Source organism: Anguilla anguilla, chromosome 12, assembly GCF_013347855.1.
Source record: "Anguilla anguilla isolate fAngAng1 chromosome 12, fAngAng1.pri, whole genome shotgun sequence".
Taxonomy (NCBI): Eukaryota; Metazoa; Chordata; class Actinopteri; order Anguilliformes; family Anguillidae; genus Anguilla; species Anguilla anguilla.
This window is the reverse complement of record NC_049212.1, coordinates 34,481,421-34,501,235: the sequence shown is the minus strand read 5'-3', so window position 1 is coordinate 34,501,235 and position 19,815 is coordinate 34,481,421. Positions and strand designations below refer to the sequence as shown.

General features: G+C 39.7%; 1 protein-coding gene across 6 annotated transcripts in view; it reads right to left on the bottom strand.

Annotated features, from left to right (window-relative positions):
- Positions 1–1,446: 1,446 nt before the first annotated feature.
- The window catches only part of LOC118210090 (cell adhesion molecule 2-like), a 331,663-nt gene continuing 313,294 nt past the window's right edge, over positions 1,447–19,815 (bottom strand). For 2 of the 6 annotated variants that reach the window (XM_035385956.1, XM_035385957.1), the window contains 4 exons: positions 17,393–17,509; positions 14,870–14,908; positions 4,363–4,485; positions 1,447–3,250 (listed from right to left, as the gene is read on the bottom strand). In XM_035385956.1, coding sequence (XP_035241847.1) covers positions 3,132–3,250; positions 4,363–4,485; positions 14,870–14,908; positions 17,393–17,509 — 398 coding nt within the window. In that variant the 3' untranslated portion in view covers positions 1,447–3,131. Of the gene's footprint in view, positions 3,251–4,362; positions 4,486–14,869; positions 14,909–15,834; positions 15,888–17,392; positions 17,510–19,815 lie in introns of all 6 variants that reach the window. The other 4 variants (XR_004761803.1, XM_035385958.1, XM_035385960.1 and 1 more) reach the window with 4 other exon arrangements.

Genomic DNA, 19,815 nt, shown 5'->3' with positions numbered 1-19,815 from the left:
TATTCTTACATCAAACACCACAGATAGCTCCTCAGATTGTGGATATATAAAATAATAATAAAACATAACCTCACATAGAAATGGAGACTTTCACTCACCTGTTTATGACAGATGATAATCCCACCTCATGGATGCAGTTGGCTTGTTTCATACTTCTCCACAATGGATTTTTTAAAATTTTTAAATGGGATGCTTGGGGAGTCTTCTTGCGCACAATACCCTTACAGCACACATAGCCTGCGTTTGGACACAGAGGACAGGACAGGGAAGTGGTTGCCTTTTGTGTTCATTTTACTCCACAAGCTTCCACCTTTTCCTTTTTTTTACAGTGGTGTTTTCAACCTTTTCAAAATAGACAATTTAAAAGAAATACTTTACACTTACCAAAAAAAAAAAAGAAAAGAAAAGAAAATTGCAAAAAAAAAAAAAACCAAAACAAAACAAACAAAAAAAAAAAAAAAACAAATCAAAATGTATTTTTAAAAAAGCCATTAAATCAATGTAAGGGATAAGTAGCAAATCAAAACAAAGAAAACAGTAAAAAAGTGAAAATTCATGCCATGACCGTATGAACGCTCCCCGGCTGTTCTTATATAAATTGTTTGACGCTGAATGTTATTCTGGGGACTCCCCATTGCACGTCTTCCAGTTTAAAGTACCACCAACATTGTTTTCTGCAAACATAAAGGCAATCATGGTGACTGTAATATTGAAACTGCTTGATTAATGCTGAGGAGTATAATTCCAAGCTAAATTACAAAGCAGAGATATTGTAATCTTTCTTCCTCATTACCTCCCTGAAAAAAACAAAAACAAACAAGCTAACATTTTATTGTTTAATCTGTTCTATTTTAGAATATAAAAAGAGGAAGCAGACACTCTACCAGTGTTCCAGAGTTCAGCAATAAGGGAGGTAAACTAGACATTTTAATCTGATTACATAATGAAATGTATTCCCTAGTTCATTATTAATGAGGATTAAAAAGGACACATTATCAAGGATTTAATCTGTGTTTGTAAATTAATTTCACGCAACGCATGAACATAATGCCAGAATATCGTGTAAAAAGAAGGTAAACAGTGGAGTAAGTTGCCCATGATGAACTTTCTGACTTTGTTTACACAATTAATCTTTTCATTTTTTTCATGTATATTTTCAATGATATTTTGTGGTTTGGAAACACAGGGATACTCTCACTGTCTGTGTGGTGCCTTAGTCCTCTTTAAACAGTGTGGCTGTGTTCCTACAGCACGATTATTAAAAGTGAATTTATTCATGATTCAAAGGATTGTTTTTCTGCCTCTCTCTTCAATGTCTTGGAACACCAGAGGATATAATGTCTATAAATACAGTAGCATAAAATAAACCTTGAAAAACAAAAACACAATTCACAATTAGATGACTCTCTTTTTTGAAAACATCAAAAGATCAGATGAAACAAATCGTTTTGTTTCTATTTTAAAGCTCAATAATAATGTTTTATTATGACAAATGAGCATCAATTATGTGACCATAAACGACTGATACTTGGAAAACACAGTTAAGCTAAATCAAGGAATTCTATATAAGAATCTGTATTGACCCCTAAGCAAATGAAAGTGGTCATTTTGAAATAAAAAATAAAAGTAATAATAATAACAACTTGTCTTTGCCACATTTACAGCTTTGCAGACCTAGTCCCATACCAAAAGGTATAAATATTATCCCTAACCTCCAAAAAGAGACAGACAGACACTTGCAAAGCAATTGCAATATTTTTAAAAAAATTAAATAAAACAAAAAACAAGTAAATCAACAAATATGTATTAATAAATTTAGTACTTACACAATATATACATGCCTTGTGCGAAAAATGTCTTTATCACATTCTTTTTTTAAAATATGAGTGATGGAAAATGGAAAAAATGGAAAAGTTTTATTGAATATTTCAGATGGATAAATTGGCTAATATACAAATTTCAATGTTCAAGGGATCCCAAAGTCTGACAACAACTTTCACTAGTAACCACATTTAGCAAACATCATATACAGCTGCATCAACAAGGGCCTGATTCATCATAAAAAGGAAAAAAATATATTTATCTTTAGTAAAATTTTGAAAGGATTCTGATGTTTCACGTAAGCACTGAATACACTGTTGAACCCGATTGTATTAATTGACTGGATTGAGTCAGGGAGAGCCAATTCCCTTTTAATATAGTAATAAATTAGACTCACTTTCAATCCTGAGACAGCCCATTGGTTAGGAAAGTAATATTGTTTCTAAATTCAATTTTGTGCTTTATTTCTTATATTTTATATGAAACTTGAGGAAAAAAAAAAGTATAAGCCAAACAGTGCAAGAATATACAGACAAGGAAGGAATGTAAATTTCAAATCAACAGTACAACTAACAGAGCTTGTTTATATTACAAAAATGCTAAGATATTTTATCATTCATTCATTCATTCATTCATTCATTCATTCATTCATTCATCTCAGGTACACTAACTTATTGTACATTAACTTTCAAAAAGCTTGAGAAGTCTCAGCTTCATTAGAAGCCTTTCAGTCCCTTAATTTTATTCACACCGAACCCTTTTTCAAACCCATCAACTTTACATCAAAGATACATTTCACAGAATGAATTATTTAACAATGAATCTAAGTTTAGATTGTTACAAGATATTGGCATGGCTTTTTAAACAAGACTGTCAATGTTTCGCATGAATTATTTTAATAATAATAATGCTAATAATAATAATAATAATTACATTGATAATTTACAGTGAAAATTCTATGCATGTCTGTATATTTAGGCACTGTGAAAGCATGTCTAAGGGACGGGTCACTGGGGGTGTGGGTTAGACGGTTCTAGAAGTCCTCCTTCACTGGACAACGTGAATAGAAAAAGGCGACATCTTCAGTTGCTAGCCGGCTGTATAAATCGGTTTCGACTAAAAACAAAAGCGAATTTTTTTCTTGAGCGGAAACGAAAAAGGTAGGCCGGGAGAGGAGAAGAGAGGGCTGAGGGGCCAGGCCAGCTCTGGGGGACGGGGGACGGGGGGGGGCTTAAATAGGAACGCTCTTTCGCTGGCGGCCAGTTTCCACCCGAAACCTCGGTGAGACGGGGAGAGGGGGGCGGGGGGGTCTAAATGAAGTACTCTTTCTTCTCCTCCGCGTGGGCCTGGTTGCCCTCGGCGTTGATGATGGCAGTGTCCGCGTCGGGCGCGTCCTCCGCCCCCTTGGCCTCGTGCGTTAAGTAGGTCCCTGTTCAGGCCGTCCCGGGGGACATGACAGAGACACACACACACACACACACACACACACACACACAAACCGTGTTTAGAGGACATCTGGACAACAGCTCTGGGTGACCTGGTGGCTTGTGTACTATAAGAATGATATTGGGTGACTGGGTGGCTTATGTACTATGAGGATAACATTAAGTGACTACGTGACTTCCATACTATGAGGATAACATTAAGTGACTACGTGACTTCCATACTATGAGGATAACATTAAGTGACTAGGTGACTTCCATACTATGAGGATAATATCGGGTGACCAGGTGACTTGTGTACAGTGGTGCGTTAAGTTGATTAGAGCGCAAGAAAACAAGAAATCTGGTACATTAAATATGGTCTATATATAATTATAATCATCTAATGAAAATATGTGGTTTGATGTTTGGCACTGACTGGTAGTCATTGCACTGTTGTGTGACTACATTTAATGCAGCAGCTTTGATATCAGTGGTGGAAGTTGGTTGGAAATAATTTTGTTCACATTATTTTTAAATCATCGTGTGAAAAGCTTCTGCATATAATCACCAACCCTGTAAACTGACATTGTGATTTACAGTTCACCCTGTTATTTCTCAGACATTGGTTTAGAGCAAGCCAGGGTAAAATATTTATTTTAAATATTTTGATACTGGTAAAATTTTTAAACACTCCTGTGGATACTTTGGAATTTTGATTAAAGCATATTACTGAAATGTACAATCACATAAAACATGACTAAACATTACAGAAAATCAATCTTTCTTTAAAAATTTTCTCTTATCTGCAGACACTTTGCTGGTTTCTGAAGGATTAAAGTATTTCAAATATGTATTACCCCATGTATAGTTTATACTTTTTCCACAACCTGTGGAAAATTGTTCCATTCTGAATGATATTTTTTAAATGAAAAGAAACAGTCTTTATCTCTGCAATGCCATTTCATAGTTTTTTATTTCATTTTGTGCACTCAAGGCATCGACTGAAAAATCACGAAAAACCAAGAGCTGAAATCATTATATGGCAGAACTTAAAAAAAGGAACCTTGTGTCATCATGTCCGCTGCCTAAGACACTGGAAACACTCAGTGAGTCCTACCTTTATGCCTTGCCAGATAGCGCCCCAGCACAATGATCAAACACAAGGTGATGAAAACAACTACTGCGACTACTCCCCCGATTACAGCATGGTCAGGCCCAGCCTGTCCCAGAGCATTAGGATCTAGAGAGAGAGAGAGAGAGAGAGAGAGAGAGAGAGAGAAAGATGGGAGGAGAGAGATGGGTGGGAGGGAGAATTGGAACAATAGATGGAGGGGGAGAGGGATGGGGAAGAGAGGGAGAGAAGGAGAGATGGGACACACAGACAGAGAGACAGAATTAGCTACTGATGTAGAGCACCATCCGAGATACAATGTCTTCCTTCGTTTCACAGAGTCAGTGCCACAAAAAGATAATGCACACACATCCGATATCATACGCAGGTGTAGGACAGAAGAAAAAAAAACAATGTGGGAAAGGGAAAACTGAGAGCGTACAGTGCAATTACTGCTCGCTAAATCAATGGTTATTCACCGCAACATGATCAATGCTAAGTGATGATCAGTGTTCCTTAAATGCTGATCATGCTGCAGCCGAGAGTAACAGCTTTTTGATTTCGGGTGCAGTAATTGCAGCGTGTAGACTCTCCTTCCCCGCGCTCACAGTCAGCGTAGAATAATTAGGGAACACTTACGAAAAAAATCTAAGCAGCTACGATGACACTCCAAATGAGAATAAAAAGCACAAAGCACTGACTTACAGAGGAAGACAAAAAAAAGTTGGAAAAAGAAAAAAAAAAATAAAGAAAACGCAGAGAAGGCCTTTTGAATTATTGAGCAGCCCCCTGAAGTTCCTCAGTTTCAAGCAACAGAACAAGACAGCCGTGGGGGAAAAATATGTATAAAACATTCAATGGGATTCAAGATGAAACGTGAAAATGAAGGCGATGCTGGCTGGGGCATTTATCCACCCGCGAACGAGCCGAACCCGAGGTCAGGTTCTGGAGTCCGGGGACGGGCGGGTGCGGCGTGAGGCTGGCCGCACGCCAGGCTCTCTCGCGCGCGCGAACAGTGCGCTCGCTACTTCCCGCCACTGCGCTAGGCCGGGGCGCTCTCTCCCAGCAGCCACCGCCGAAGCCGCGCGCCGTTATTCAGCGTTCAGCCGCGCTGAAGGTTTTCGCGGGGCGACTCTCGAAGGCGCAGGGTACAAGCGTGACGCCGCTTGCCCTACGGCCCCATTCGAATTACGTGGAAGATTAGCTGGGTTTCTTTCTCTCCATCCACGCAGCTCCTCTGTGCTGTTTGCATGTCCTCATTAGTCAGAGTCGATGAATCACTGCTCAGGGGTGATGGTGGTCAGTGTTGCAAAATGACCTTCTTCCTGCAGGTGTGCAATATATGGAAGCACATATAAACCTTTTTTTTTTTTTTTTTTAAATGTCCCCCAATATTACTGGGTTTACATTTTTAGTTTAAATGCCACTTCTTGGTTCGCCAATGGACTGGGGTTGTTTAAAGATTGATATGGTACTTAATAAAGAATACAGTTGACTTCTAGAATAACTTTTATTTCAAGACCAACTCACTATAGCTTATAAATAATTACTCTTTGTATGGCAGTAGTTATCGCAAGTGATCAGTGCCTTTCGTGAAAGAAAAAATTTATTTTTAATGTGATTTATTTCTAGAACGACCCAATTTAGCCATTAATAATATCTGCACATTCTGTTCAGAATAAATTGAGTGACAGGTGAGTTATTAGCTACATTATTAACTACCTACATCAGGCTGCCACCCAAGAATTATGTTGTCATATTTGCAGTAAAGTCTGCAGTGGTGTTCAGATACTTGGAAAGATTTCTTTGTGGTATGCAGTGAGATTATACAACCTGAAACCGGACTTGGCTGGTTTGAATTCTATGTGTGCCTGCTGTACCCTTTAGATTGGCATGCAGTCACAATTTTGTCAGTGAGTGGCCTGCAAATCAGTAAAGCGCAAACACGTAAGTTACAAAAGTTGCCCCACACATTAATAGTGTATTCCACAAAGAATGAAGAACTACTACTACTACTACTACAATAATAATAATAATAATAATAATAATAATAATAATAATAATAATAGTGAAACTGTACTGTCTCATTGGCTAGCTGTTTTTGTTTAATTAATTTAGTGCCTCCTGTGGACATTCATGAAAGCCTGAATGCAGGTTAGTTTCCACAGACATTCCACAAAAATAGCCATTGCTTGTTTTTTTTTACTTCTGATGACAGGTTAATGGGCAGAGCTGTGCAAGAACCCCACTGTTAAATGTGTTGTAAAATAAATAAATAAATAAAAAATAAATCTTTGGACTGTCACTGCAAAGATTTTTTTTTTTACAAACCAGTCAGCAGTACACAGCAGCCAGGCAGCATTTGAAAAATGAAAAAAAAAAACAGCAAGTGTCCTGACTCCTTGCTTAAGGAGTTGCTACTTTTCTGAGTTTCGTTACGCAAACAAGAGAATTAGCATTTAGAATTTCACAATTCACCGAAAAAAAGAAGTGAAAGTTTAGACTTTTTTTTTTTTTTTTTTACAAGACGACTGAAAACGAAGGAAAAATAAACTGAGTCCCCCTTAGAAGTATCTGTGTTCTGCAGCTCTCCCTGCCAGTCAAAAAAACGCCTGGTCCCCATCACTGGCATAGGGAGGGGTGGGAATGGGGAGGCAGCCAGCGCTACGGGGGCTTATCTTAAACAGAACAGCCCGCAGCCATTCTCACACCACCACAAACGTTCTTTGGACAGGGATGCAGATATGAAGTTATTTAAATAATACTGAGGCCACAGACACCATGTCAGTCCTTTTCAGCATGTTCAAATGATTTCGATCCAGCGGAGGTGGCGCTTGGATCTCTTGCTGCAAAACTGGAAATGAATCGGCTCAGTACCAATTTTTCAAGCAATGTACTTTCTCTGTCAAATAGAATATACTGTATAAAAAAAGACTTCATGCAATGTCTTTGGACTGGATTCAATCAATGTTTGTCCTCCAACTTTCCCTTGCAAACACATAAACACCTGAGCTTTTTTAAATTTATTTTTAAATAAAACAATTATTTTCACAAATTTAGCTTATTTACGAACTTGCTGAACTGTGACATTGATGAAACCCAACACCTGCATGTAATTATGAGTTAAATATGAGGATAAATGGTCATATAACCCAGGCCTCTGTCTCAAGAACAAGGAATTTCCTCACTTGGCTGCGTGTTAAAATATGATTATCACGTTGGCCAACCAACTTGAATGGATCAGAAAAGCACATGCTGGCACTAGAATCTCTGATTAGCTACATTCAGATGCCATGAAAGCTTTCAGAAGTGCCACCTTCCCTGCATTCTGAATAGCTTTGTACACGTGTTACCCATTTCTCCCCACACCAGCATTTTGAGGTTCATATCCCTCTCAAAAAGGAGTGAATGCTTTCAAACATTTCCATATTGCCCAATGCTGATATCTGGCATAAATGCCTCAAAGCAAAGGAAATATAAAAAATGAAAATGACAAATTTTACACACATGGCTATTTATACAATCATTTTGCTCTTATACACGTGAACACGAATTCGAATGAGCAAACATTGTTTCTAATGTTTTATTACTGGTCTTTTTAAAAAAGCTATGGCAACATGCCCTTGTTGTGTAACAATGCAACAAAGGAATAAATTGAAAAAGACAATATCATCCGTTAAATGTTTGGCTGCGTCAGCCGTGGGTTCCTGGAGATGACTAAGCTGACCTCTGACCCTACGTCAGTTCCTCCTATTTTTCACCGCAGGTTGCCTACGCTTTCTTCCCCGTTCGCGATTCTTCCATCCGCCATCTGGCTGATCTACGCTAGCCAGACACTCTCTGTCAACCGAGTGTCATCTTTAATCTGCTTATCCACAGCGGCGGCCCCTTCTCAATCATCTCCTGCCGAAGACGCGTTTGTCACTGATCCGCTTTAGCAGAAGGTCGCTCAGACCCGAGGCGAGGGAGAGGCCTTTCAAAAAACTCACAGACCTGCGCTCAAGGGCGCCACCAGGGATTTTAGGCCCCGTGAAAAGACCTCACATTGGGCCCCACCGCCCCAGGAAGTTCTATGATCTACAATTTTTTTTTTTGAGGGCCCCTGCCAGTCAGGTCTCTTGGAATCGTCCTGACTTCACCCTTCATGGCGCCCCTGCCTGTGCCATCAGAAGCATCGCTAACCACATACCCGAGCGCGGGTTAGCTCAGCGTGAAGACAGACCGAGAGTGAGCACACACTCATCCTGTCATGTGACTAATATTTTGCCGCTCAAAATGGTTGAGTTGGTAACGGCACCGTCCACAATTGCATCCTGGGCCGTACAGTTGTGCGTGTGAGCCTCGGGCACGTCCTTTTAGAATCCTTTAGGTTCCACCCAATCACACACCAGGATTCCCACAGGCAATGATGAGATCAGTGTTGGCAGCTGACATGTAGAAACCATGCGACTTGCAGGGTATTACATTACATTTATTTGGCAGACGCTTTTATCCAAAGTGACGTGCAATAAGTGCATACTGAAGATCATTGGAACAACTACAAGACACAGGTCCGATAAGGTACAATACTCATTTTGTAACAGTCATTCATAACCATGAAAACATTAAGTCCAGTTCACACAGTAGACATTACTCTCTGACTTAACCTATGCTAAGTCAAACTAGGAGGCATGACAAGCTACAACATCAGGATAATGATACAAAGTACAATGTAAGTGCTGGATGGAGGTACATGTAACAAGAAAGTGACACAGGAGGCAGATGTGTAACATGAAAGTGCTATAGGAACAAAGTGGAGGGATTTAAGTGATAAAAATGATCCCAAATTGAGAGTGGCCTACAGTTAGTTAGTCCAGGTATAGTCTGAAGAGATAAGTCTTCAGGCCATGGCAGAAGATGGGCAATGACTGAGTGATTTGTAGAGGAACAGGGAGTTCGTTCCACCACTGGGGAGCTAGGGTGGAGAAGCTACGTTGTAGGAACGAGCGAGAACCATTCCCCCGGATGGCAGGGAGTGCCTGCTGCAGCAGAGTGGAGTGGGTATAAAATAATCACTCGCTTACAGTGCATTGGACTCTCTCTCCAGCTGCAGTACGTCCTGCAGAGATGATGGTGACAGAGCAGTAGCTCGATACTGCAGCGCCAGTCATTCTACAGTGAATAAGGTGTCAACATGCACCATTCAGTTTGAAACACAACCACCAATTTCATATTTGGATACCGTATTAATAAAAATAAAAAAAACCAGGAGACATACGAAGGACAAGCTGTTGTCATATACTTCCAACACAGCTTGTTTTAGTACTTTTTTCTCTCTTTTTTAAGGATTGGCCATTTGAAGCTAATGCTATTTGTGATCATGTTGAAAAGTTATTAATAATAATAATAATAATAATAATAATAATAATAATCTGAAAAAAAAGATTTATGCTAATAATAAAATGTGTTTCAATAATCTGAACTTTTTCCGCTTGGTGTCTCTGGGGAAGGGAAAAGAGCGGTTTAATATGTAGTTTATTAAATTAGCATTTATTCTGCTGCATATTAACCAAATTCATCAAGGCTGAAGAGGGGGAAAGGTGAAGGGCAGCGCTACTGTCCTCGCGCCCCAGAACATATTATCATTTAATAAGGCCAGAGACATTCTTCCCATTAGGATTTAATATTGGAATATGAGCGCAAATTCTTACTTAAACATTTATACCTCTCTGCTCCATCCGAGCAGTGTAATTCCACACTAAGACACTGAATTCATAAATTCAAATACCAGGGTTCCTATCTTTAAAACATAAAAACATAAATAAAGTATAAAACATTAAAAATAAATAAAGCTTATTATCATAAATTCATTTGCATCACACCTTAACACCTTGGGGTCACCCTGTTGACATGAATGTTCACCCTGCCCTTATAATTTGTACAAAATCCCATGAATTTCCTGGAGCCAAAAATTCTTAATTGGGCAGTAGTCCTACCCTCATAAATAAGAGAAGAGGAAGACCTTGGAAGACAGAGAAGGAGGCTTGCATGAACACGTAGAATGCTGGAAAGTTGGAAAACAATGGCAGAGGGAAAATCTTGACTAATGCTATAGTCTATGGCCTGAATACTCTTGAATACATTTCGGCCAATAGAGTATGACAAGGTGAGGTCGGCAGGCCAGTAACGATGCCTGCATTATACTGTACATACAGAGAAATGCTACTCCAGGAAGCACTGACTTTACCACTTTGTTTAAACAGCAGCTGGTGTTAGCCCTACACTACTCCACCCTATGGTAGATTTTAACCAGTGGTCCTCTTGGTCCCTGTGAATTCATAAGAAATAACACACACACACAAACACACACACATACACACACACACACACACACACCCATGCACACACACACTCGTGTCACGCACACAAACATGCATTTTACTGTATATATATTTAAAAAACTAAAAACATGTAAGGCTTGTTTGAAAAACATGCACACACACACACCTCACACAAACATGCACACAGACACACACGCACACACACACCCCACGGGCAGCATGGACCCATCTTCAGATCAATTTTGATAATATTTTATGCTCCATGCAGTTTGAGTGTAAGGGTAAATAGTGCATATCGTGAGCATGGAAAGTACTGCATCTGAAATCACCTTCCTCATATCAGAAACATAAATTGCTTTGGCCTAGAAAAAATGTTTGTCAGCATAAGCATATGATTAATTCAAAACATAATTTAGGAGTGTAGCGAGATGGAAAACTTCTCTAATTGAGCTGCTTATTAGATATTACGATCTCAGCTGGAAAAAGAAGTCAGGCAGTAGTGAAGGTGGACATGACCACACAACCACCGCTAGACAAATTCAAATAAAATGAAATAAAAATAAAAATAAATTACATTTTTAACTTTTATTACGGTGTTCTGGCATCTGTGTAATATACATTCTATATCTATATATTGTTAAATACTAAAAAGCAGTGCAAAACCTGTTTGTGGTTAAAATGTATGAGTTATCTTTCCACGCAATTTGACTGTAATCACAGGTTTAAAATTGGCACAGTCACAAGTGATACCTAGCTAATTTCCCTATGCAGTAATACAATATACAATTACAATTACCTCAATAATACAGCCATTCAACATTTTAGGTTCAATTTCAACACTGACATGTTGAAACACAGGCTTCATAGCAGAGGTACAGTGCATTTGTACCATGTACAGTGACAATATATGTTTATACTTAAAACATACGGTATGGTAACAGTATGCTTATGTTGTACAATAAAATACATTAAAACCAACTGAACTGTATGCTATTTCATATGTTTTCACAGCTTTAAAAAATTCTAAAACCAAACCTTCAATAAATAATACGTATAATTAAATAATTTAAAATCTAAAATCAAACTTACTCTAGCATCAGAGAGAAAAGGAGGGAGTATAGAATGCCCAAAGGTTGTGTTTCTTGCCACTGAAACACGTGTTTGCATATTGAAGGGAAGTCCTGAATTTCGCTTAGTGTTGGTTGGTGTGACTTCTAAATCCAGATACTTCAACCGAATATCACAAAACAACAGTGCAACTGAATCTGCAGAATCTGCTGGACTTTGTGTGACCTCAGGCCGGTCCTTTCCGGTAATGACACAAGTTCCATTTCAGCGAGCTTTAGCCGCAGGGTATAAACGTGGCCAAGCAAACTGCCGGGAGTCTCGGTTTTGCATCTGGAGGAGATGGACTTGTAAATGGATGTCAGTACAGACCACATGCGTTTTGGCTGTAATATCTGCTGGGGTTGCGGGGGTTAGTGAGCTATACGCATGTACTGCTCCAGGCTACAGTGGGACAGGCTGGGGGAGGTACTGAAATTCATCCTCGTACCACTGTTGAATGTTCTGTCCCAGGCCCAGCTATATAATACCTTGCCTGCCCAAACTTTCAGAGCACTCTGTAAATTAAATACAGTGAACTCAGCAGTTTAGTTTTTAACAAGGACAAACAGAAAACAACCAATAACATAAATATCACCACATTTCAGCTGGGATGGATTATTAAGAGTGGCTCCCAGTTTAGGGTCAAATTTAATACGCATTTAAGTGCAGTTATGGTCCAGCTCGCTCTCAAGTAAATTGTCACCATACTGTACTCTCCCATAAGTGTCACTTGTTCAGTGACATTCAAACTAATGGTACCATGACTTTGTAATGATTGGCCTAGAGATATCCGCAATTTCAACTAGTAGCTGTAGAACAACTTTACGGTCACTTGGAGCTGTTCCCTAAAAACCCGAAATTTTATAACATAAAATTAAATAAAAAGAGTTGTTGTTAAGATGTTAAGTTTTATGGAAAAGGCTCAGTGGTACCTAAGAGCAGTGTTTATGTGACCTTATAAAGTCCTGAATGAAAAAATGGGAACACGTATATAGAATACTCTTAATACTCTTTATATAGAATAAAATTCTTAATGTCTAACCAAAAACTGCCTATTTTCTAATTTTGTTTACTTTTGAAGAAACTCTACATATCAAGTCTTCGTGATCAAATTTGCCACAGGCTTCAACACCACCACCATCATCATTACTAATGCTATCACAAACCAGTGCAACTTTAAATGGGTTGGAGAATGCCAAATAAATGAATCACGAAAGTTAAATACTTCCATGCACCATATGTGCTTATATGGTGTTTGAAAACAATGTTACTTCTATGACAAAAAAAAGGAACAAACTAAACATTTATTCAGGAAATTGCTGAACAAAAACATCAGCGTGTCAAAGTATCTTAACAGATTTCAGAAAGGCCTATTGTGGAAGAAAATATCAAGATATTGCAGGGTTGGTTTCAGTAGGATATTGGTTCCAGTTGAGGCCCAACATTTTGAGCACAGCGCTGACAGACAGGCTTAGTCAGGCAGCTTTCATGAAACTTCCAGAAATTTCGGCATTTGGTCCATCCCCCACCATCAGGTCTAGGACCACAACAGTTAGAACTTGCATTTGAATTTCAAATCACTTCTTGAAACTGGGAGCAAAATAACACAGAAAGAGACAGGAGGATGATTTCATTTTTTTTTTAAAAAGAGAACTGCTTCTTCTAAGGGCCTGCGCCTATCAAACTGCCTCACTGCGATATAGCTACATGAGTAATGAACTCATTTAGTCACACTGGACACTCGAGATGGATCTCCGACGAAATGCACGGGGGAATGCGGAGCGGGTTGGAGTGCTTTAATTTGATTTAGAAACAAATTACTGCTTCTAATTGTTAAAAATGGGGAGTCTGGTGGGAGGCTGTGGTCCCACTGAGCAGCTGAATTATTTAACCCAGCACAAATATGATTGTTAGCCACCGCATGCTTCATACACATTAGAATGATAATCTAATAATCAAATTAGCAGGCTAACACTGAGGATGGCAGTTTGCCAGGCAGGCTCAGAACTACTAAATGATTTAATAATCACACGCTGAGGATCTCTGGCAGAAACTAAGAGCAGAAATTAGTGCACAATGACCAAAAATAAACCCGTCTTGGACTCCCTTCCAAAAGATGTTTTTTAACGTGTGTTTTAGCGAAGATCAACTGAATAAAGGCACAATGGAGTGTGATTAATGTTCCGGGCAGGTATTGGGTCCTGCTTTTTAGATATTTAATTTCAGATTGCTTCCATAATTCTTCTGCACTGATAGCTTAATGAGAACCGTCAACGACAGCACGTCATGAGCAAGCACAAATAAATTCACATCTCGAACCCATTGATAAGGCACAAACTGGACAAAATCTCACTGTCACCCCCCACACAGGCTCTTGGTGTTAGCATCCACAGCTAACAAAATATCCTTCCTCTGATCAACAGACTATACTTTATAAGAAGAACATTCCTTCCTTTTCCATTTGAAAGGAAAGACCCAGATGTTTTGAAATAAAAAAAAACAATTATGACACTCTACATAGACAATGCCATTGCACAAAAAACAAAAAACAAAAAAAAAAACAACAATTCTGAAACTTCATGCCTTGTTAAGTGCAGCAATCCCTTGGAATGAGACAGAACAAATGCACTAGAAATGGAAGGATTGAACACATCTCCAGAAAGGCCATTGTATGGTAGTTTATATCAGATTTATCCAATCAAACCATTGACCAACCCATACATTGCCAGATCAAATGCAGTGGGTACCAGTTGCTGGTAGAAATTCTCAGAATATATTTAAATAAATATAGATCCCAAGGGGACATTTTTTATTTATTTTTTCTTCTATTGGTGGACGGGTGGGTCAAAGTTTTGATGGCCCCTAATGTCCTGTAGTGAAAGAGCAGTATAGCGCCCCCTTGCTGTTCAGGCTGCATCTCCATGCAAGGTGATGGGTTAGGCTCATGCTGTGTGGAGTCTATGGCGCACCCCGGCCCGGTGGGGGCCCCGCCGTGCGCTGGCATTCAGCCACAGACTCCGAGCGGGCAGTGGGGGGGGGGTGGGGGGGGGGGTTGGGGGGGGGGTGGGGGGGGGGGGGGTATTTACCTGTCGTCGGCCCCGGAAAGTCTTTGGCAGTTGCCATGGCTGCACAGGGGAGCGAGGGGGAAGACGAGGGGAACACATGACAGATAAAAATGACCACACAAGGACCAAAAATAAAAATCGAACAATCAAACCAATAATCAAACAAACAAACAAACAAATAAACGAAAGACAGAAGGATAGTGTGCTTTTTTTAACATACACGCATCTCTCCAGGCTTGTGTCCATTGGCAGAGAACACGTTTTTATGAGCCCACATTAACAGCACAAAGACAGCGGACATTCTCAAGCTGGGTTGACTCTTGACAACGACGGGACAAATGACTCAATTAACGGAACGCGGGTAGGGATACAATCTGCTGTTAAGAAAAAACTACGGACTAAAGCAGGAAAGTGGTCAAATTATAGCCTGCATCCCCCTCTCCCTCCATCTCACGCTCTCCCTCCCTCCATCCATCTTGATCTTTCACTCTCTCTCCCTCTGTCTTCTTCTCTCATTCTCTCAGTCTCTCGCTCTCTTCCTCTCTCTTCACAGACGGCAGTTTGCGGGGAATTAGGTCACACTGAGCTCTGAATGACAGAATTTCTGCACATTAGACTCCTTTGACAGCGCCACATTGAGTAATTGCCGTGCATCGCAACTGCACACCTAGAGTGCATCTTTACCGCCACTTTCCGCTGCCCCCCCCCCTTCCCCCCCTCCCCCCCAGCCTGAATGGCAGCCCGCTTTTAAGAGATGTCACTGCCTCTCAGCAAAGTGAGCTTGTAAACCTTTTATTCCAATTTGTACCATCTGAGACTGCCCCACATTAAGGTGTGGCAGTGGCTTAAAAAGCGGAAAGGGAGAGGGAAAAAAAAAAAAAAAAAAAACGCACCTGGGGTTATTCAAACGATGACAGGAAGATTGATCTCATCCCACTCCAGCTACAGGCTATGTGCCTCCTCAGAGGGAGCAAATCTACACTTACCGTTTGATCACTGCTTCTCAGACCCTTTGTACAGTGCTCCAGATAGCAGAAACCTCCAGGAACAAAGAAGAAGAAGAAAAAAAAAAAATACACGTCTTGGTTTATTCCACCACTTCTTGTTTTTCACTGTGGAATTTGATGTGCTTGGAATACAGTGGGGCTTCCTGCATTAGCGCTAGCTTAGGCTAACGGGGCGGGGGAGGGAAAGCGGAACCCTTCTCCTTCCGCACGCGCTCTCGAAATGGAGAACGCACGCTCCGTTTTTTCCGAAGGGCATTCCTCACGCGTCCTTCATTTACAGAATAATAAAAAAATGATTAAAATGGTCTAATTAAGTCTTTGAAAAAAGGAAAACTGATTTCTTCCCCCCCCAAATCCCACATCTATTTTTTTAAGTCTCTTTGGGCTTTTCCCTCCTTTTTTATATAGGGAATGGTAGAGCTCTGCTATAAAAAAAAAGTCCCCGATTGTATCAATGTTTCACCACAGCTTTTCAGAGCAATTCAATCATCCCTTCTAAAGAAAATTGGTCTCCTGATTCAGTCACCAAAGGTCTGAAGTGAACGCATGCTGACCACGAGTAGCGAGTAATGAATATTTTAAAACTCGGAATAACCTTTGGATTTTTACTCAACCTCTGAGCCTCACAAGGCCATAGCTAATTAGCAAGCCATGAAAATGCTTTTAGCTGGTTTTACAAGCGGGAAATCGCTCCAGTAAAATTTCTGGGCTACAGCATATGATGTAGTTGCAAGTTGCAAGACAGCATCAGCACATTAATGCTGCTGGTCAGCGATAGCCAACTGTACCATAGCCATCCCAACTACAAGTGTCACTTGTTCAGTGATAGTCATGTTAACAGTATCATCACTTTGCAATGATTTGCCTAAAGATATAGCAACAATATTGAAGTTGTAACTAGTTGCGTTGAAACCACTTGAAGTTGCTCTTTTAAAAACGCAAACTTGAAATTAGTAAGTGCCAATGGTAAACTATTACATTGCATTACTATTATATACCAGATTTATCCAGAGTGACCAACAAAGAAACAATATAAGCACATATACCAGTATTATGTGAGGAACAATGCCATACCTGGCAAAGAATAAAAAAAATCCCCCCCAAAAAAAAACTGTTCCCAGACCTGTGAGTGTATGTGAATCATCAGCAAAAGTGTTGAAATAAAGCATCACACCTGTCCCTACTTTTTATAGTAGTTGCCAACTAGCAAGATCTGCAGTGTGCGGAACTTCATTTTCCTATTTGAGTTTGTGCATCTCTGGCACCTGCAGTCTACACTCAGGTGTGCAAACAAATTTTTTTTCCCTAACAAAATGAATATATTGAATTCAGTCGAAGCCTTTCTAAATAATTCCATTTTTAATTTAGAAACGCTACAACCTAGAAAATAAAAGAAAGCTCAGTGTTGACATCTTTGGCAGGCCGTCCTAAAGCTCCACTGCAGAACATGGATGTGCTTGGAGAGCGCGGCGTTTAGAGGCAGCGGCGAGACTGGGCTACAGGCACAGAGTGGCAGGTGCATGCTGGGATACCGTACCTTTCAGTAAGCCCCTGCTTGCGGGCTCGGTGGCGTGGGGGGCTAAGAGAGCGGTCATGTCTGCAGGAGTGCGTGGTGCGGTGGGTGCTGAGGATGGAAGGACTGGGATGGGAACATCTGGCGAATGAAACAAAAATAAAAGACCGCAAAACAGATGGACAAAAAACAAGCAGAAAACGACTGAAATACAATGAAGGCAGTCATATCAATCAAAAAATAATTAAAAAATGAATAAATCTGAGCTAAAGCAAGCTCTCAGTTACAAAAATCAAATGGAGACGATGATCATTGATGCATGCAGAAATTAACTATGGCAACCGATACATGTGCAGCACAGGTAAGCAAAAGCACAGTCCCAAATAAGACAGAATTACAGACACATGCACCAACGCTGAGATACACATACTGAAGGATATACTTGGTTCTCCTGCAACAGGCTTGTGGGAAATGCCTCTTTTGGAGAGAATGCAGACAGGGTACACAAGCACATGCATGTGTCCGCATAAGCCCGTAGGCACACAGAGATCTAACGCATGCACAGGATACATTACATTACATTACATTACATTACATTACAGGCATTTGGCAGATGCTCTTATCCAGAGCGACGTACAACAAAGTGTATAACCATAACCAGGAACAAGTGTGTTGAAAACCCTAGAGGGAAGTATAGTTCCAAGTGCAGGGAACGACCGCGTAATTTAGGATATCATTAATACTCGTCCAAACGCAGATACAGGCATTTCGTGTCAGTTAATGGATAGTAGCTCTATTCACATCCGTATGTCTTTCATTTTTATTTCACACAAAATGGCGCCTGACTGCAGCCCTCGTTGGCTAAGTTTTTCCTATGACACGCAGCCAGAATTAAACTTAATAAACGTGCAGTGATTATAAGACCACTAAGCTTGCACAGCTTCCACTGGGGCGAAAGGCTTGAGACAAAGCAGAGACATGCTGGCTATAGCAAATCGCAGAAATACTTTCACAGCGATTAACTCACACAGACAGCTTTAAGGATAAGACTGACTAAAAGCATTAAGGGTTTTAAAATATTATTCTGGTATTACAGTAAAAAAAAAAGAGATTGAATAGACTTACCATCACATATTTTGCTAGTAAATTCTACTGATAAGGAATGTGTCGTCTTTAAGTTTTCTTGGTTTTGATTGATGCTTATTTAAAGTCAGCCTCTGTAAAATTGATTTTACCTCAGCTTTTTATTTTCATTTCATTCTGTATGCAGCTGCCTTTGTGTGGCAAGCTTCCAGAGGCACTATATTTATCCAAACTCTCACAACAACAGTCCAAACTATGATTATTCCTTTTACTTCAGGTGTTGATGTGAGAAATCCTTTACAGTAGCGAGTGTTATATGCAAATGATGACTACTCAACTGGAAATGTACTCATCTGGTGTCCTTTTCTTGAACTTCTACTCTTCACTCTGTGACTGGAAGTAACTGTTAAATTCACATAAAGTAGGGCAGGGCTCAAAGTTTTTACTGGGCGGCCTCAGCTAAATAAAACAGCTTATGTGACAGCTTCTCATCAAGATCCTAAATAAGATACTGTGAGAGATACCTCAAAAACAAATGAGACCATTAACCCTTCAAGGTGTGAGATCACAAATATGTGATTGGAATGATCTCAACTGAACATTCTGATGCTGATGTAACAACCAATACAGGCAATGGGGTTCTAGAACACTGACTTAAGAGTTTTGAAAAAAAAAACAAAACATACTCTTCAAAGGGTTAAATGACGTTAATGACTAGCAAGTGTACAACAATGGAATTAGCCGAAAAAACCCAGGCAAAACCTCAGCCTGCACCCCACAGTACTGCTCACATTTCCCGACCCTCATGGCAAGGACATCCACACATACACAGTAAAATCAACTAGAGTGCTTCTGAGCTCTGTTGGACTCATATAAACAAAATTTGATCAGAAATTAAGACTGAATAATCTTACTGAAACTGAACAATTCATACATCTTTTTCTGAGTATCCTTCCATAAGACTTTTTTAAAATGGATTTTTGCATCATATTTTTAAAATTTCCCAATCAGATCATCCGGTAAACATACTACTGCAGCCTATGGATACTGTAATAATTATACGTATATCTACAGGCGTTATACACCATTGTAAATATAACTCATTTTATGATTATTTTTCGCCTTACAAGTCGCTTTTAACCCGTATGAAGACTAAAGGGATAGATATTCTTGCATTCCAGTAGAAATTCAGACATAAATCTAATTGTACACAAAAACTTTTACTCAATAACACTGCAAGCAATCTTAAAAATGTCAATGATAAATATATAAATAATCAATTGGTTATGAAGTTCCTTATTTGAAGATGTAATGCGAGACAAGAGCGAAGTTGAAAACTGTGTTGACGCTGTTCACATTTCAAG